General features: G+C 33.9%; 2 protein-coding genes across 3 annotated transcripts; both read left to right on the top strand.

Moving 5' to 3' along the window:
* Positions 1-2,917: 2,917 nt before the first annotated feature.
* LOC125817409 (peroxisomal and mitochondrial division factor 2) lies at positions 2,918-4,823 on the top strand. 2 transcript variants are annotated; one of them, XM_049496941.1, is made up of 2 exons: positions 2,918-3,033; positions 3,909-4,823. In XM_049496941.1, exon 2 carries the CDS (start codon positions 3,917-3,919, stop codon positions 4,793-4,795), a length of 879 nt encoding a protein of 292 aa, XP_049352898.1. In that variant the 5' UTR covers positions 2,918-3,033; positions 3,909-3,916; the 3' UTR covers positions 4,796-4,823. The 2 variants fall into 2 exon arrangements, with proteins under 2 accessions (XP_049352898.1, XP_049352899.1); XM_049496942.1 differs by having other exon boundaries at positions 2,964-3,033; positions 3,903-4,823.
* Positions 4,824-15,018: 10,195 nt separating this feature from the next.
* On the top strand, positions 15,019-16,540 carry LOC125817501 (protodermal factor 1-like). The gene is made up of 3 exons (XM_049497044.1): positions 15,019-15,162; positions 15,256-16,078; positions 16,163-16,540. Exons 1-3 carry the CDS (start codon positions 15,060-15,062, stop codon positions 16,491-16,493), a joined length of 1,257 nt encoding a protein of 418 aa, XP_049353001.1. The 5' UTR covers positions 15,019-15,059; the 3' UTR covers positions 16,494-16,540.
* The last annotated feature ends 1,294 nt before the right edge of the window (positions 16,541-17,834 follow it).

Genomic DNA, 17,834 nt, shown 5'->3' on the forward strand with positions numbered 1-17,834 from the left:
CTTTTAATGACATGGCGTGAAAAATCTTCCACGATTGATATATCAAGTAATAAATTAAACTAAAAATAGATACTATAATTAATAATAATTGAGTTATTTTACACATGAAAATTTTGAGAAAACAAAACACACATATATATACGAGTAAGGTTGTTTTCATACGTCAATTAGTATATTCATAAAAGGTCAATCAAATTCATTTTAATCTGAAGAGCTTGGATAAAACTGATATATAACTATTGATTTGATCTAAGCTCTCTTATTGAGAATTTTATGCTTTGAGAAGTTTCTCAATGAAATACTTGTTTTTTTTTGCTTATTTAGGTAACAAAAGAATTATTATGAATAAAATAGAGAATTATTGTGAATTCATGCTAGATTATATTCTCATATATAAGAAAAAGAAAAAAAAACATTTATATTCGATTACTATAGAATAAATATAAACTATAATTATATCAAAAAATCAACAAATAATGAACTATACTGATTTTTTTACTTTTCCTTGATTATTTATAGAATAAATATAAACTCACAATTATATCAATAAAAATCAACAAATAATGAACTATACTGATTTTTTGACTAAATATAATTATTTATAAAATAGTCATGAATTCATTTATAAACTATATTTAAGTCTATGTGCATTTTGAAGTTACTGTCTAATTTTGGCTACTAAAAAAATAAAATAAGAATTTATAAGATTATCCACACACATATTATGAATAACATATTTTGATAAATTGTATATAGTTTAATCATTACTATCACAATCACAATAATTATGTATTTTATTTTTAGAACTGAATTAAGTCATAAAAATGTGTTGGGCCACTTGTTCATATCATATAATAAAAAATGACAAAATTATAGCCTATATGAGTTGGATAATATGCTTGTCAAACTTTAGGAAGAAAGCAACCCCATAATTATCTTTGACTTAATTACACACATCCTATAAGACTTGGCAACTACCTTATCTAATATTTAATAATTATTTGGAATATTTTTGTCTAACATATATTTATAAGTAGTTTAAATAATTATCTAAAGTTATGATAGAGTGATAAGTATTCTTCTATTTTTTATTTTAAAAGTTGGGGTTTTATTTTTGAGTACGGAATCATTCGAGTAAAGAACTTTTACTCCAAAATTTAAATTAATCATGCTTCAAAACAAATATCGAACGGTGAATAAAAAATTATTTGAATGAGTTTTAAGAACAAAAATGCTAATTTGTCTAAATTTAGAAATTTTGTGTAGGAAACAAAAAAAGGAAGCTTTAACATCATGAGATCTTATACATAAAGGACTTCTTAGGAGATTTTGATATTTTCCTTGTCCTCAAGTACAATGTTAATTTTTGTCAAAGGATGTTTTTTTTTTTTTTTTTTTTTTCCATTGGTGTTTGATATATATTTATATGAGGCTCGATTAAATTTAGATTCATGTTAAAAAGTTTATACTAAACAAAAACAATGATTTACTCATAACTCAAACTCAAAAGATGTGATAAAAGAATGAACGAGTACTTATAAAACATATTTTTCACAAGATTGGAGAATCATATTGATTGAGTTGATACAAAAAAAAAGATGGAGGAAAATAGAACATAGATAATCAGTCACACATAAATTGGAGTTATAGTCTATTAAAGATTTATTAACTTGGGTGATGGTAAGATGGTTAAGATCCATTCATACTTAATCAGTAGTCTTGAGGAGCGTATTGTTTTTAGTAATGGAACCTGTAATTTGCAACAACAACAACATATCCAGTATAATCTCACAAATAGGATTTAGAGAGGATTGCATCTTTACTCCTACCTTGTGAAAATAGAAAAAATATTTTTCGATAAATCCTTGACTTAATTATAATATATTAAAAAATTCAAATTTAATCAAACTTATGCAGAGCCCAAACACCAGAGTTGAAAAAAAAGAAGCTAATATTAAAGATCATTTTCTCTTACACCTTTTCCTTTCACACTTTCAATCCCACTCATACCTTAACCTTTACACCATATAACAAATCGATAATGCGATAACAAAATATTTCTTGTTTAAAATGATTTCACTATAGAAGAATCTCTTTATTTCTTCACCCCATTTCATTCTACAACACTTTATTCTTTCTTTCTTATGCGAGACATCAAGTGTTATATTGAAGCTCATTCAACTTATAGTGTCACGAAACTCACGTAACACAATATCGTTTAATTCGTTACGATAAAGTTACTATAAGATTATACATATCGAAAGAAATACTTTATATATTTTCGATTTTAACATAATAGATCAATATAAATAGGGAAAAAGAAAAAATATACTCCCGAACTATCGTAAATGATATGCAGATACCCTCCGTTATACTTTTGGGACTGGTGCCCCTGCCGTCCAAAAACTAGATCATATATGCCTTTCACTCTAACGGAAGACTAAATAGGGACACATGGTATAATCTTATCCGTCAGTCCGATATTTAATAAATGTTGGGTCGGTGGATAAGATTATGACACATATATGTCCGTTTGTATAAATGGTATATATGTTCTAGTTTTTGGACGTCAGGGACATCAATGTCCTAAAAGTGTGACAGAGGGTATCTGCATACCATTTACGGTAGTTCGAGGTATATTTGTCATTTTTCCTATATAAATAATATAATCACAAAATAATATCTATATAATCCACAAATATACTCTCTATACACAACAACAAACATACAATAACATATTTAGTGTGATTATATAAATGCAGTGTATCATGTACGAAATCTTACCCTTATCCACGTGGAATAGAGAGACGGTTTATGATAGACTCTCGACAAATATAATAGGTTACCCTACTACCACTAAACTAGGCCCAATGGATTTGGGCCTTTATATTATGAAAAATCATTTCATGATTCTAATTTTTGCTCAATCAAAAATCACAATCGAATAAGAAATTTTTTTTGATCTTTTAGAATCAAATACAGTAACAAAGCAAAACCCTAATCCAAATCGAACTCACATTCTTCATTTCTCAGGTAAGCTTTCACATTTCCCAATTTTTTAATAATTTTTTTTATATGAAATTGCAGAATTTGAGTATGTATATATGGAATGAAAATGGATATTGAGGATCTTGTTAGTTTGGGGTTGAAGGGTAGATGTTATTTTGGTTGAATACATATTAATAAGGGAAATGCTGTATTTGTAATTCGAATTCTATGGTGATTTAGAAAAAAAATAATCATTTTTTTTATTGGTTTTAGTTTTTTCATCATTGGGTTATTTTGAAAAAATTTCATTCCTGGGTGGATGGGATGTTTTTCAGATTTTCTGATTAATTTTAGTTTTTCCATCATTGGGTGATTATGAAATTTTTTCATTTTATGGGTCAGTGAATTGAGTGTTTTTCAATTTTTCGATTAATTTTAATTTTTTCATCAATGGGTGAGATTTTGAAAATTTTCATTTTTGGATCAGTGAATTGAGTGTTTTTCAAAATTTTCGATTAATTTTAGTTTTTTCATCAATGGGTGATTTTGAAAATTTTCATTTTTGGATCAATGAATTGTGTGTTCTTCAATTTTTTCGATTAATTTTAGTTTTTTCATCATTGGATGATTTTGAAAATTTTAATTTCTGGGTCAGTGAATTGGGTGTTTTTCTCGGAAACAGCCTCTATACCTCTACGAGCTAGTGGTAACGTAACGTCTGTGCACACTCAACCCTCCCTAGACCCCATTTAGCGGTATTTCATCTGATATGATGATGGTGTTGTTGTTGAATAGGGTGTTTTTGATCTTCTTAATGTTTTATTTTTTTGGATTTATTGATTGGTAGGAATATTCTTGGATTTCCAATTTATTTGGGACTGAGGCGTAGTAGTTGTTGAATGTTGTTGGATTAGTTTCAGGTTTAACTATGGCGGAAGAGAATGCTGCCAATGGAGATGTTTTTGATGATGCTGTGGAGATCGAAGGAGAGGAAGATTCGGATGCTGCATTGAAAACTGCTCCACTGACACACAAGATAGCGGCTTTAGAGCAAGAGAATAATCAACTTTTTCGCGAGAATCAAGTCATCAAAGAGAAGATGGAGAAATCTAAGCACTCGATTGAGGAAATCCAGAACGAAAAAGTGGAGTTACAGAAGAAGGCGGAGAAGATTGAGTCGGAGAATAAGGCTCTAGGATCGGTAGCTGGCCGAGCAGCAGAGCTCGAGGGTGAACAGTCTCGGCTTCAGCATGATCTCATAACTTCAGTGAACGATCTGGAAGAATCGAATTCTGAGCTATCAAAACTGAAGTTGGATCTAGAGGGGTTAAAGAGTTGTGACAATGAGAAGAATGTGAAACTGGAAGCCATTGAGACTGAAAGGAATTTGTTATTGGTGAAAGTTAAGAAGTTGGAAGTGAGTGAAAAAGATCATCGAACTGAAGGAGAAGTGAAGGAGAAAGAAATTAGGGGCTTGAAGAATCAACTCGAGGATTTAAAGGCAACTGTGAAGAAGAATGAGGCGTGGAAAAGGGAGAAGGAGGCGCTTCATACGGTGAAAGATGAGTTAGAGAAGAGGGTTATAGAAATGATGAGTAAAGTGACTGAGTTGGAGAAGAAGTTGGAGGAGAAGGAAACATTGATTACTGAAAGAGGCATCGACAACAATATTGATGGCATTTCAGCTGAGGATAAGGTTAAAGCTCCCGGTGGCAATGTCGACTTATTAATGGCGGCTGCATCTTCAGTTGCTGCAGTTGCTGTGATAGGTATTTTGTGCTTCCTTCGATTTGCAAGAAAATCATAAACTTAGAGCTTGTCTTGAAGAAGTCGAGTTTTTTTTTACCTGACCGAGTATGGACGTTACAATTTTTTGATAGCGCTTTGGTTATGTTGGGCTTTCTTACTTACCCTTTTTATCTCACTTGATACTAGATTTGGATGTGTTATCTTGATTGACTAGTTCCATGAACGGACTAGGCGACATAATTCTGTTAGTACGTTTCTTTCAGCTGCAGGCGTTTTTATTGCAACCATTTTTTCCCCATTTAAAGTTTAAACAAGTTTGTTGGTGTAACCATTTAAAGAAAGCATTTGTATTGCACTGAAGCACTGAATTCATATGTAGTACTGAATTGTCTCGAATAATGGAGTTCGTGTGTAACTCTCCTTTAGTCAATTATTTTGGCTAACCTGGAGTGTTGCTGCTATGGTCCTTCGAAGATATATTGTTGCTGTTGCAATCATATGACAACTCCTTCTGATTAGCTTAATGATTGATGTCTTCCTTTAGTATTGGGGAAAACTAGAAAAGATCTCTATTTCAGTATTTTGTACGCGCGTTTTGTAGAGTTAATGGTGTATTCTTTGAACTGACTCTGACCTGATAAACGCGTGTTTTGTAGAGTTATACATTCATGTCTTTTACGTTCAAATATGTATATTAGTTCAAGAATTCTTGCTTCACCATGGCAATAATTGAAATCTTTTGTTACACATTGCATGATATATTGTAGCTGTTTATGTTTGCTAAGCTGTTACTCAGAATTGCCTCTGTTCCCTACTTTCCTTCAAATATTTTTGATTGTTTCTTTGTCATTCATTTTCATGGAGTCTTGGGTCTATCCGAAACAATCTCTCTATCTTTAGGGGTATGGGGTAAGGTTTGCGTACACTCATCCTCCCCAGATCCCACTTTCTAGGATTACACCGAGTATGTTGTTGTTGTTTGTTTTCTTGCCATTCAACCTCTCATTTGCTAAATTATGTGTAAGGTGGTTTTGTCTTAGGGGACCTCTCTTCATGAATTGAAATGAAAGTGGGGATTGATCTATAGCGACTCCAACTTGTTTGAGACTAAGGCGTAGCTGTTGTTGTTGGTGGTGGTATATGCTCTATAACTTCTCTCTTGAATGCTTTTCTAGTGAACATTGTTATTTACTATCGCCCAAAAAGACTATGATTGGCATTTGGCGCAGATCTACCATTGAAGTTAAGGGTTCTGCAGAATTCACTAACTTTTGCTTGGATCCTTTATTTATAAATCTACTTAATATGTGTATGTAACCTATCCTGAACACAATTGATGTCCTATCATCTAGAATGCATAAATTTAAAATTCTAAATCTACATGTAATAGTCACTTGTTAGCAGTTGTAATTGAAAAATAGCTAGTGTCATCGAGTTTATTTGTAACTCCGTGATTACAATATTTTTTTAAAGATAGAGTCAAAAAGTGATCGGTAAACGCTATTTCTGGAGACCAGACTATACTGGCTGTTACATGTTATGGATGTAGCTCAAAGTTGTAAGCTAGCCATGCAAATTTTGGGCTATGCAATAAATAAGAGCTGCTTCTTTCTAGTCTTGTGAAATCAAATAATTAATTGCCACTGACATCCTTGGCCTTTGCTTGAATATCAAGGCAAAGGTTTTATCATTAAATGGTTACTCTTCGTGTTTTAATTTATTTGTGTTAGTTTAACTGGATACAAAATTTGAATATTTTTAAAATTTTATGAAATGAAAGATATGTGTGATGTATTAAAGTGCTCTTTTGTGATCTTATACATATCAGATAAAATGTCGAAATCAAAGAATTATCAAATTAGAAAAAAAAATCGAAATAAATTGAAAATTAAAGTAAGAAAAACAAATTATAGCATAGAGACTAATAGGGGAATTGTGGACTTATATTCAAGCGATTGTTATTGTCAAGAATTGTGAATTTAATATATTGGGTGAGTTATGGATGAATATATTTTTTATGGAAAGGATATAAAATCAACTATGTCTCAATTTTAAATTAGTTGGATTGTTTAATAACAAGACGAAATATATGAGAGCGAATTATTCAAAATAATTGAGTGTAAGAGAAGCCTATAAATATAAATATTATTTGAAATAATCGAGCGTGAATCTATTTCAATTCAACAATCATGGTTATACATGAAAATTTAAAGTATTATTCAAAATAATTAAACGTAAATCATCTATAATTGGTGCATTGGTCCAACGCGTCCTAAGTTCATGTTCACATACAGACGGATCAGTGGCGGATTTAGGATTTAGAGTCCGTGAATGTCAAATAGACATATCGATTAAATTAATTTTATATTTGATTAAATTATTCGTCATTTTGATATATATCATAAATCAATCAATAAAATATAAATAATAAGATATTACAAATCCACACTCCACACTAAAAGCATGAAGTTAACAAATTTAAAACTTTCAATAATATTACTAAAATTATAAATATTCATCATTCATTTACAATTGTCCCCGATGAGTTTTCATATTCTGAAAACGATCGATAATGACATCTTTACTAACATTTATAAATACATCACGCTCTATGTAACACACTAGACAATCATTTAAATATTGATTACCAATACTATTCCGCACTTCATTTTTTATGTGCTTCATTGACGAAAATGCTCTCTCCACAGTTGCCGTAGCAACAAGTAAAATCAAAGTCAACTTTACAAGTAAAAGGAGTAATAATGTAATTAATTTAATTTAAGTCAATAACAATTATAAAAAGAATAAAATAATGTGTCAGCTGTTTTTCCTTAAAAAAACGTGTTTGGAGCCTTTTTTTTTCTTAAAAAACGTCTGCAGCAAATTTCTCAAAAAAATAGGTACAAATGGAATTCGAACCCGCAACATCAACCTTCTAAAGTTGCCCTCCTACCATGGCACCACAAACCAATTTTGTTCTCAGGGGGGCACACTTTATATTTATATATATATATATATATATATATATATATATAGAGAGAGAGAGAGTTTCCGTCGAAATTGGCACCCCACACCCCTTCATAGATATAGATCCGCCCCTGGACGGAGTTAACAAATGAAGAAATACAATATAAGTAAGTAAGTTGTGGTCATAAGGAAGTCGAATTCCAATCACACTAAGTTATGCCGCTTTCAAGTCAGTTATAAACGATCTTTCATGTTTCTGAACGATTCAATTCTTAGAATAAAGTTTGAAATTGTAGAATTGTAACCATGGCTTCAATTATCAAATTTTGAATTCGCTTCTGATAATAGGATGTTTGATTAAAAGAAAATAAAATTGGAGGGAGTGTTACCATAAACATTAGTGGGAACAATTTCTGACTACTTTTGAAAATTACGAGCTCTGTTGCTGCTGCTGTGCTGTGTGTAGCCGTTTCGAACTTATTCCCTATGCACATTTTGGCCCCCTTCCTCTCTTTTCTTCCTCGTAATTCGTGCACCTCGGGAAAACCCCACTTCTTAAACGCTCACAAAAATCTTCAAAACAAAGAAATAGTCTTCACTGTTTGAAAACTCAGTGTCTTTAATGGTAGTACAAGACAAATAAAGAAGAAAGAACAAAGCTTTAAGTTTTTTTTTTCAAGAAAAGAGAGAGAGAGTGAGTGTGTTAAAATCAGTTTGACTAAGTAGGGTTTGTTTGGACCAACCTTCAAGTTCTTGGCTATGGCAGTGCTGTTACTACATTTTTCAGGCAGGTGTTTTTTTACTCAAGAAAGGTATAGCATTGAACACCCTTTTTCTCATTTTGTAGTAATTTGTGTTATATTCTTTCAGTTTGCTGTGCCTGTTGTTTGTTGAGCTTCTGAAAGTGGATAGAAACTGGAAAAAGATCATTTCTTGATGTTGTATGGACTTGTTATGTAACCCCTTTTTTTCTTTTGGTGTGTTGTATTGCTTATTTTGTCAAATGGGAAGTTTGAGTAGCTTCTGTTGGTACTTTGATGATTGGAATTCTCTGTATATACTTGAAGCTATGCTCTTGTTGGCTGAAAGATTGAATCTTTTTTAACAATTTATTGCTCAGAGCAGCCATTTACATGATGAATAGAACTCACAGTAATATATAAGCTTGTTGATATTGTTGTGTAATATTGATGTTGTGGTGTTGTTGCTCGGACTCTTTAAAAATGTCAATGGGTGAATGTTGGATTCTCCAAATAGTGTATTTTTGGAGATTCTGACACGCGTGCGGAATCTATAGTGAAGAGTCCGCGCAACTTAGGTTACTTCTTTCTGTCTTGGTGGTGTTCATTTTGTCAGTTTTATCAAGTTCTATTCCTGAAAAGGAATATAAGGAGCTTTTGTTCTGGGCTTTAACATTTGTTTTCTTTTATGTTGTAGCACTTTTTCCAATCAGAGCTGTCTATTTATCCCTATATCTGCTGTATATACTTGAAGCTACTCTCTTGTAGGCTGAAAGATTGAATTTCTTTTATGTATTTTTGCTCAGAGCTGCCATTTATTAGTGAATGGAACTCTTAGTAGATATATAAGCTGGATGATTTGAAGGTGTAACTTTGATTAGGATATAAGCTGAATGATTTAAAGGTCTAATTTATGGACCGAACCCAACATTTCTCGATTTTGTATGAACTTATTGTGTTACCCTTTTTTTCCTTTTTTATGTGTTGTTTTGTTCTTTCAAAATTGGTCTGCTCAGTTTGTTAAATACCTGAAAGGAACACTGTATCTCCTGTATATACTTGAATCTACACTCTTGTAGGCTGAAAGATTGACTTTTAAGATATCTTTTTAAACATATTTTGCTCAAAGCAGCACCTTATGTAGTGAATGGTACTCTTAAATAATCTGACTGATGTAAAGCTCACTTCTTATTTTGTATCAACTTATTGTATAACCCTTTTTTCTTTTCTTTTGAGGTGTTGTTTTGTTCTTTCTAACTTGGTGGGTTCATTTTTAACAAACGGGTAAATTTTGAGGAGCTTCTGTTAGCTCTGGCATTTTATTTTTCTCACATGTTATGGCACTTCTCCAATTAGGATTCTCTATTTGACCCGGTATCTGCTGTGTATACTTGAAGCTACTCTCTTGTAGGCTAAAAAATTAAAGTTCTTTACATATTTTGCTCAGAGAAGCCACTTATGTAGTGACCGGAACTCTTAATAAATATATAAGCTGGATGATGTTAAAGATATGATTTTGAGGTAGGATATCTTCTTCCCCGACCCCCTCCGTTCCCAGAGTAACCAAGAGATCTGTTATAAAAATGAGCAACTTTGGAGCAGTAGATCATAATAGGAGGAAAGTTAACCCCTTTAGAAAAAGTTGGAGGAATTTCGTGTTTTCGTTATTTGGATATTCACTCATTAGCGAATTTGAAGAAGGCGCTTACAGCTTTTGCACCAAGGTATTGGGTTTATTCAAACATCTTGATGATACTACTTCTCTCAATTTCACTAGAGGATATAAGAGTGCTCAATGATATTAATGACTACAGTAGAGATCATGTTTGAGGTTAAAAGTTTCTCTTGCTGAAGGTCGAAATTCTTCTGATGCATATGACCTTCAGCTGCAAAGGACTTACAATTTTCTTTATCTGCAAGTCTAATTCTAGAATTCGTATACTGGTTGTTGGAGGGATAGACAGTTGAGTAATCTAGTATTCATGATCTTCCTAAATTTTCCGGGAATGAAAACAGGAGTTGAAAGGCAAGACTCGAGAGAAGAGGCAAAACATAGTATTCCTTTGCTCTTTATAGGTGGAGACAGAGAACTAAACATATCTTTATGAGATGGTTGGTGACTAGAATGCAGAAGGTTATTTTTTGTCCACGTTGAAGAGGAAAAAGTTGGATAATTTGGAAAAGGCTCCGAATTACTAGAGGTTTTCGATAGAACATAAATGCCAAAGGCAGAAACCTCATATTGGGCGTAGAGTTGGAGAAAAAGGGTGTATGGATTTGTTGAGACTTTCGTGATGCTTGACCCATTTATTTGTCTTCTTAAAGATAAAGCGTTAATCCGTTTTCAACTATTCAGTTGCTATGGTTATGTGACCCCATGCTGTGTTCCTTTTGTCGATTCCTGACTGGTTCTTGACTTATATATTGCAGGTTAGATAGAGAAGTAGGAGTAGAGCTTGATTCAGAAGTTTCGACGCGTTCAGCTGTTAAACCTGGTTGAATCTTCTGTTCCTTGTGTTTTTCTGGAACATGTGAACTTTTGTAAGTACATTGTTCCTTAAGTAGGGAATGAAGCCATCGGTCCGCGAAGCATATCAAGCTTTGTATCATATTTTGACAATAGTAGCAATTATTCATAGTGGATGAAGTATTTTTTTTTGCATATATAAGCTACTCAGGTTTATATTTTCTGAGTTTTTGACCATTCAATGAAAATCTAATGCTCAATTAGCTTTAAATGTCTATGGTCATTGGATATTAGGGATTAATCTTTTGTTTTCTCTCTGACATGTTATGTTGTTCGGACTCTTCAAAAATGGTGTTGTATCCATATTGGATCCTCTAAAAGTAGGATTATCACACAACAAGTGGCATTTTTGAAGAGTCCGAATGAGCAACATAGCTGCCATGAATACATTATACTTGCCATCTATTGCCATTTAAACTAAAATGAAAGTCTAATGCTTGATTAGCTTGGATTTCTATGGTTATATTAGGGATTAGTCTATTGTTTTCATTTTGACATGTTATGTTGTTCAGACTCTTCAAAAATGCTGCTGCAATTATATCTGCTTCTCTAAAAATGTTGACACACATTGCTGACATTTTTGAAAAATTCGAGTAACGTAATTCACATGAAAACATTGTACTTGCTTTCTGATTGAATATGAAAAAGCATCATCAATAATCTAGAAGAATAGTCTCATTGCAGAAGATGTGAAAAATTGCGACTTATATAGTACATTTGATGTAGTTTTTGAATACTTAAATTTTATTTTAAAAAAAAATAAAATTTTGAACCTTTGGTAACTTAAATGCATAGAGAAACACCCCTTCCAATACTCAAAGTCAAATGTGTCAATTAATCCCATCAATCCCAAGCAAGCACCCAACACAACATTGAATGTCTCACATTTGGTAAAAAAAATGATTAAAAAGGGAAATTTGGTCATTCTATACACATTTTATATTAATTGCCAGAGAAGTGTGACAGATCAAATCTCTTCAACGTTAATCAAAAGTCTTCGTCAAATGAACGTAAGTAGCTCGTTGGCAAAGTGCACGTATATCCAATATTACTTGTGTATATATGATATCTTGGCTGATATTTAGGTACTTATAATTGAAGTCTAATCATATTTGCATGAACTTCACCCTCAAGTCATATATGACTGAAGTTTAGTCATTTCTATTTAAAGTCCCTACACATATACTAATAAGCATTTTTTTTATTCGAGTCTAATTTCAGGTATCATATATTTAAGTTAAAGTATATGTGCAAGTAATGCCAAGGGGAATGGTTGTTTCCTCATATTAATGATGGTCTCATCCCTATACATTTATTACAACTCGAATTGAGTACAGGTCTATAGCAGCCTATGTTTCTCATTTCCTAGAGCTTACCTTTAATTAAAGGCGGATCTAAGACGAGTTCTATTGTTTCAAATGAATTTATTTTATTTTATTTGAACTATTTAGATATATATTTTAAAGGAGAGTCTTGTTGTAATTGGTAAAATTATTACTGCAAAATCACAAGGTTATGAATTCGAGCTGGGAAGTAGAAGTTTTATACTTTGCTTTTATAGAGATAAATATGAATGGATTAAATAACTAGATTTCCTCGACATACTAGCTAAGCTAATCGTCTTAATTTTCTTCAATTAAATCAATAAGTTTTTTGATTGATTCAGATTGCCGCCATTCTTATCAAAATTAGAACCCATTGAGGAAGGCCTCGAGCCGAAAAATGGGGAAGTGGCCTAGTGATATAAAACCGCAACACCATTTAAAAAAATAAATAAAGTCGTAGATATTCAAACCTTAAAGTTTATGACTTCTTACAACTTTTCCAAATTATTCAATTAAATACAATAATAATAATAACGCAACTTAATTTACAACCAAATATTTAGTAAACTTCTTCATAGATACACAAGGTCGGAACAACAATTATTCAATTCACGTAAACCTATATAACCAATCAGAGGCGGAGCCAGTATTAAGAGTTTGAGGGTTCTAAATTTCCTTTCCCTTCCTTACCATTGAGTTGTCAATTAGTTTTGTTAGGGGTTCACAAGTTATTACATAATTTTCTAGTACAAATATAAAGTCTACGAAAAAGCTATTGAGTTCATCCGAACCCACGAACCCCCACCTAGCTCTGCCCTGTAACCAACACTATAGATCCGCCCCTTACCAGAAGTAACTTTGACATAGAGAGAAAGACAAAAAATACTTAAAAGCTCAAAGTCCCATGGGAGGGCAAAGTTTGACAATTAACTTTGCTTTTATCATTTACTACACAACAATTGAATGTGTATTCATTCACCTACCCTGTCTGAGAAGGCATAAAGTCTCATATTACTCATGTCAGCTCAAAACTAGTCTTACACATGCAATTTTATTCCAAGTGTTTCCTTTGTGGAAACTCTCATATACTACTTAAAAGAAAGTTATTACTCCTTCCGTTTATTTTTACTTGTCACATTTCATTTTATGAGAGGTAACTTAACTAATCTTTAGAGATATTAGTTAAAGTTCATACACAATTTGACTCTCAAAAAGCGAAATATGACAAGTAAAAGTGAACGGAGTCCAGTTTAACATGCTTACCTTTTTTTTTCTCCATCTCTTTTAACAAGAGAAAAAATAGAAAACGAAAGGAACTTATAGAGAGTGCCACTAGACTCTTGAGAACCATGACATTCTGACCTCTTTATAACAGTTATCCTCTATACGAATATTTCACTATAACAGTTAAGTTTTTTCAGAATTAATTTTTCATGTTAGGTTATATTATATGTTCTCTGTAACATCATTTTTCTATAGTTACTTGCATTTACAGGATGTATATACATAATTATATACATATATAGGTTTTGGTATCGCAGGAATATAACGATCGAGGAGCTATGACTCAGCTGCTTTCACGTATTACATCGTATTGTATAAGATGAGTTGGAAGAGCGTAGATGAGTGATAATTATAGGAGGCATGTGGCAAGGACAAATGTAGTAGTGGAGTTTCATATGCCGTCGCTAGTTTGAGATCTATAGGGTGATATATACTTCGATTGCTTTGTATCAAGTGAAAGAGAAGGGGTTGGTAGGCTTAGTAGTAGGACTCGATTTATTTAAATAATCACCATTATGAGCGATACGTTTTAATTCTACATAACTAGGATATATGTTTTAGAGTGATGAAGTACATTTGTCCATGTATTTCTATGTGAGATTTAAATGAGACCTTAAATGCAACCTGCAACATATGTAGCTGACCTCATACTCTTTCATTTATATTTAACAACTTCTGTTCTTATCACTCTTTATTGTTCTTTAGTAATAGTGATGTCCGGACTAACTCACGCACATCTCGATTAATTACATAAAGTCGTTACTATCTCCCACCAACACATGTATATATGTGGTCGTTACTCTTCATATATATATATAAAACTCTTCTCTTGTATCACTAGGGAATTAAACTCTTTAACTGTGGTGTCCAGATCAGTTTACGTGCATTTCGACTAATTTTATAAAATACGTCCTACCTCCCACTAGCACATGTACGTCGTCATTACTCTTTATATACAACTCTTCCCTTGTATCACTAGGCATCAATTAAACTCCTCAATCATGGTGTCCGGACCAGTTAGAGCACACCTCAACTAATTCCACAGAGTACCTGCTATCTCCCACCAATATAGGTACGCCGTCGTTACTCTTTATATGCAAACTCTTCTCTTTTATCACTAGCCATCAATTAAACGCCTTTGCCGTGGTATCCGGGCTAATTTGTGCGCAACTTAATTAATTTCACGAAATACTTACTATCTCACACCAACACAAAAGTACGTCCTTGTTACTCTTTCTATACAACTCTTCTCTTGTTTCACTATGCATCAATTAAACTTTTTAACCATGGTGTTCATAAAACTTTACACGCACCTTGACTAATTTCACAGGATATATATGCTACCTCCACCAACACACGTACATCCTCGTTACTCTTTATATACAACTCTTCTCTTGTATCACTATACATCAGTTAAACTCTTTAACCCCCCCACCCCCTCTCTTTTCTCTCATTCAGTTCCCTTGAGAGCAAACCAAGATGGAGAAGAAAAGAAGCAAACAGACTTCTCTAATCCTGTGGGCTACTGTTGCTGCATTACTCATGCAGAATTTGGTCATTTCTTGTAGAACTCCTCCAAAAAGTCTCTAATATTTCATTCACTCTTTTTGTTAGTTTATTACTTACTATTTTCGACTTTTTGAATCAAATTTTTTATTTTTTATTTTTATGACAGATTCGCGAACACCTCCATCACATGGCTCAGGAAGTGGTGGCTCTAGAAAAACACCTCCACATGGGAGCAGTACCCGTGGCGGAAAATCACATGCTGGCTGTGATAATCCGCCAAGTGGAGGGGGCGGCGGACATACTCCAACCCCAGCTCCTCCTTCGGGAGGAACTGGAGGTGGTTACTCTCCGCCATCCCCTCCAAGTACCCCATCCACACCGAGCACTCCGGATATCTCTGTACCATCACCTCCATTTGACCCTAATTCACCACCTTCTGGAGGGGGCGGGTACTATCCATCCCCTCCAGCTGATGGTGGAACCCCGCCAACTACTCCTATCATAAGCCCTGACACTCCTTCAACTCCATTTGACCCCAATTCACCACCTTCTGGAGGGGGCGGATACTATCCATCCCCTCCAACTGATAGTGGAACCCCACCAACTACGCCTATCATAAGCCCTAACACTCCGAGCATTCCCGATATATCCATACCTTCAACTCCATTTGACCCCAATTCACCACCTTCTGGAGGGGGCAGGTACTACTCATCCCCTCCAACTTATGGTACCCCTACCACACCAATTACTCCTATCATCGGCCCTGACACTCCGAGCATCCCTGTTATATTCACTCCTTCAGCTCCATTTGACCCCAATTCACCACCTTTGGGCGGGTACTATCCCTCCCCTCCAACTTTCCCTACACCTAGTACCCCCGGTATTCCCATATTTTTCCCACCAACTACCCCCATCATCAACCCGGGCACCCCTGCTATCTACATACCTCCACCTCTATTCGATCCTAACTCACCACCTTTCTCGATCGAGTAAGTAAATCACATTACACAGGGACATTCTATAAAATTGAAATATGTAACATATTAACATGAAATATTATGATTTTTTTGTAGTTACTGGAGGACTAACCCGGCTTTAATATGGGGCTTGTTTGGCTGGTGGGCAACTGTTGGTAGTGCATTTGGTGTAGCTGCTGCTCCGGGGCTCGGATCAAACTTCAACCTCCTGCAAGCACTTACAAACACTCGTTCCGATGGTGTTGGAGAACTCTACAGAGAAGGTACAGCTTCCTTGCTGAACTCCATGGTGAACAAGAAGTTTCCTTATACTACCAAACAAGTTAGGGAAAAATTTGTTGCAGCACTTAGTTCAAACAAGGCTGCTGCAGCTCAGGCAGCGCGATTTAAGTTAGCCAACGAGGGTCCATTCAAGCCTAGAGCTTGAAATGAAGGCTCGTGTCAATAATTCTGATTCTACGTATGAACATTTTCTTACTAAGGTATCCCAACAGACTGATAGAGCTTGAACTTTGTATCATGTTCACCTTAAAATCTTGCAAGTATGTTTCAGTTTCATTATGATTTCTTGTGAGTTTTGTTTAAAGGTTGATTTTACTATATGTGAAATATCAATTTAATGTGTATATCTTTTGTTATGTCACGACGAAAAATAACGATCCATTTGGTATGATCACTTTGATAAAGAAAGAGTTGTACAACATTATATTATACCTTAGGTCCACCATGCTATATATATGCTTTAAAAAGTGCAGGATTTTATATACAACAAGAACATACTCGGTGTAAGGCTTGAGGAGGGTACTGTATACGCGGACCTAACCCTACCCTTGGGAGGTAGAGAAGATGTTTCTGATAGCCCTCGACTCAAGAAAAGGATTACTTATTAAATTAGATGCATCATAGTCCATCAATACTTGAATTGGATCTTCGTTTTTTTTTTTTATGATAGAGAAATCCGTCTAGAGTCACCCCTTAGAACTAACCGCAACCTTCAAAACTCGAGGATAATGGGCTCGCCTCTCTGCCCTTTTACGCTTAAATACCAAGCTTAGTTCGCATGACATATGGCTCGAACTTGCAACCTAAGTTACAAGTCCTTCAAATGAGTCTCAAACAAGTTGAAAATTTGCTCAGATTGCAAGCTGGTATCAACATCTATGTATTATAACACACCTCAACAATCCCTTATCCTGCTTGAAGGATGGTGATAGTTTAGGTATGAAAAGAGGAACAACTCGTAGTTGAGGTGTTTTTTTTTTTTAAAAAAAAATACATAGATGGTAATAGTTCAAGTAGAAATAGGAAACAATCGATATTTGATGAGTAAAACTCGCAAAAAAATTATAGTTCATATTCGTTTTTTTTAGCATGAACTCTTATCTAGGATACACACTGCTACAAATTAGAATTTAGATTATCCCCTGGATAAAAAAAAATCCCCTGGACAATTGATGTAATAGTCAAGAAAAATCATTATTTCCTCTGTTTAATTCTTTTTTTGATAACCGAGAAATCTGTCTGTGACCCGCCCTTTGGACCAATCACAGCCTTGTAAACTCGGTGGATAATGAGCCCGCCCCTCTACCCTTCTCCATTTAAATACCAGGCTTTGCTTTGCATGGTGTGGGGCTTGAACCTGCGACGTAAGCCACAAATCCTCCACCTTTTGCCACTTGAGCTAGGCCTCGGGGGATATTTCCTCTGTTTAATTTTACTTATTCACAATTTCAAAAATAGATTATCATTTTTAACATACGAAGTAAAG

The sequence above is a fragment of the Solanum verrucosum genome, unplaced genomic scaffold, assembly GCF_900185275.1.
Source record: "Solanum verrucosum unplaced genomic scaffold, falcon-dt-bn FXZP01000280.1, whole genome shotgun sequence".
NCBI lineage: Eukaryota > Viridiplantae > Streptophyta > Magnoliopsida > Solanales > Solanaceae > Solanum > Solanum verrucosum.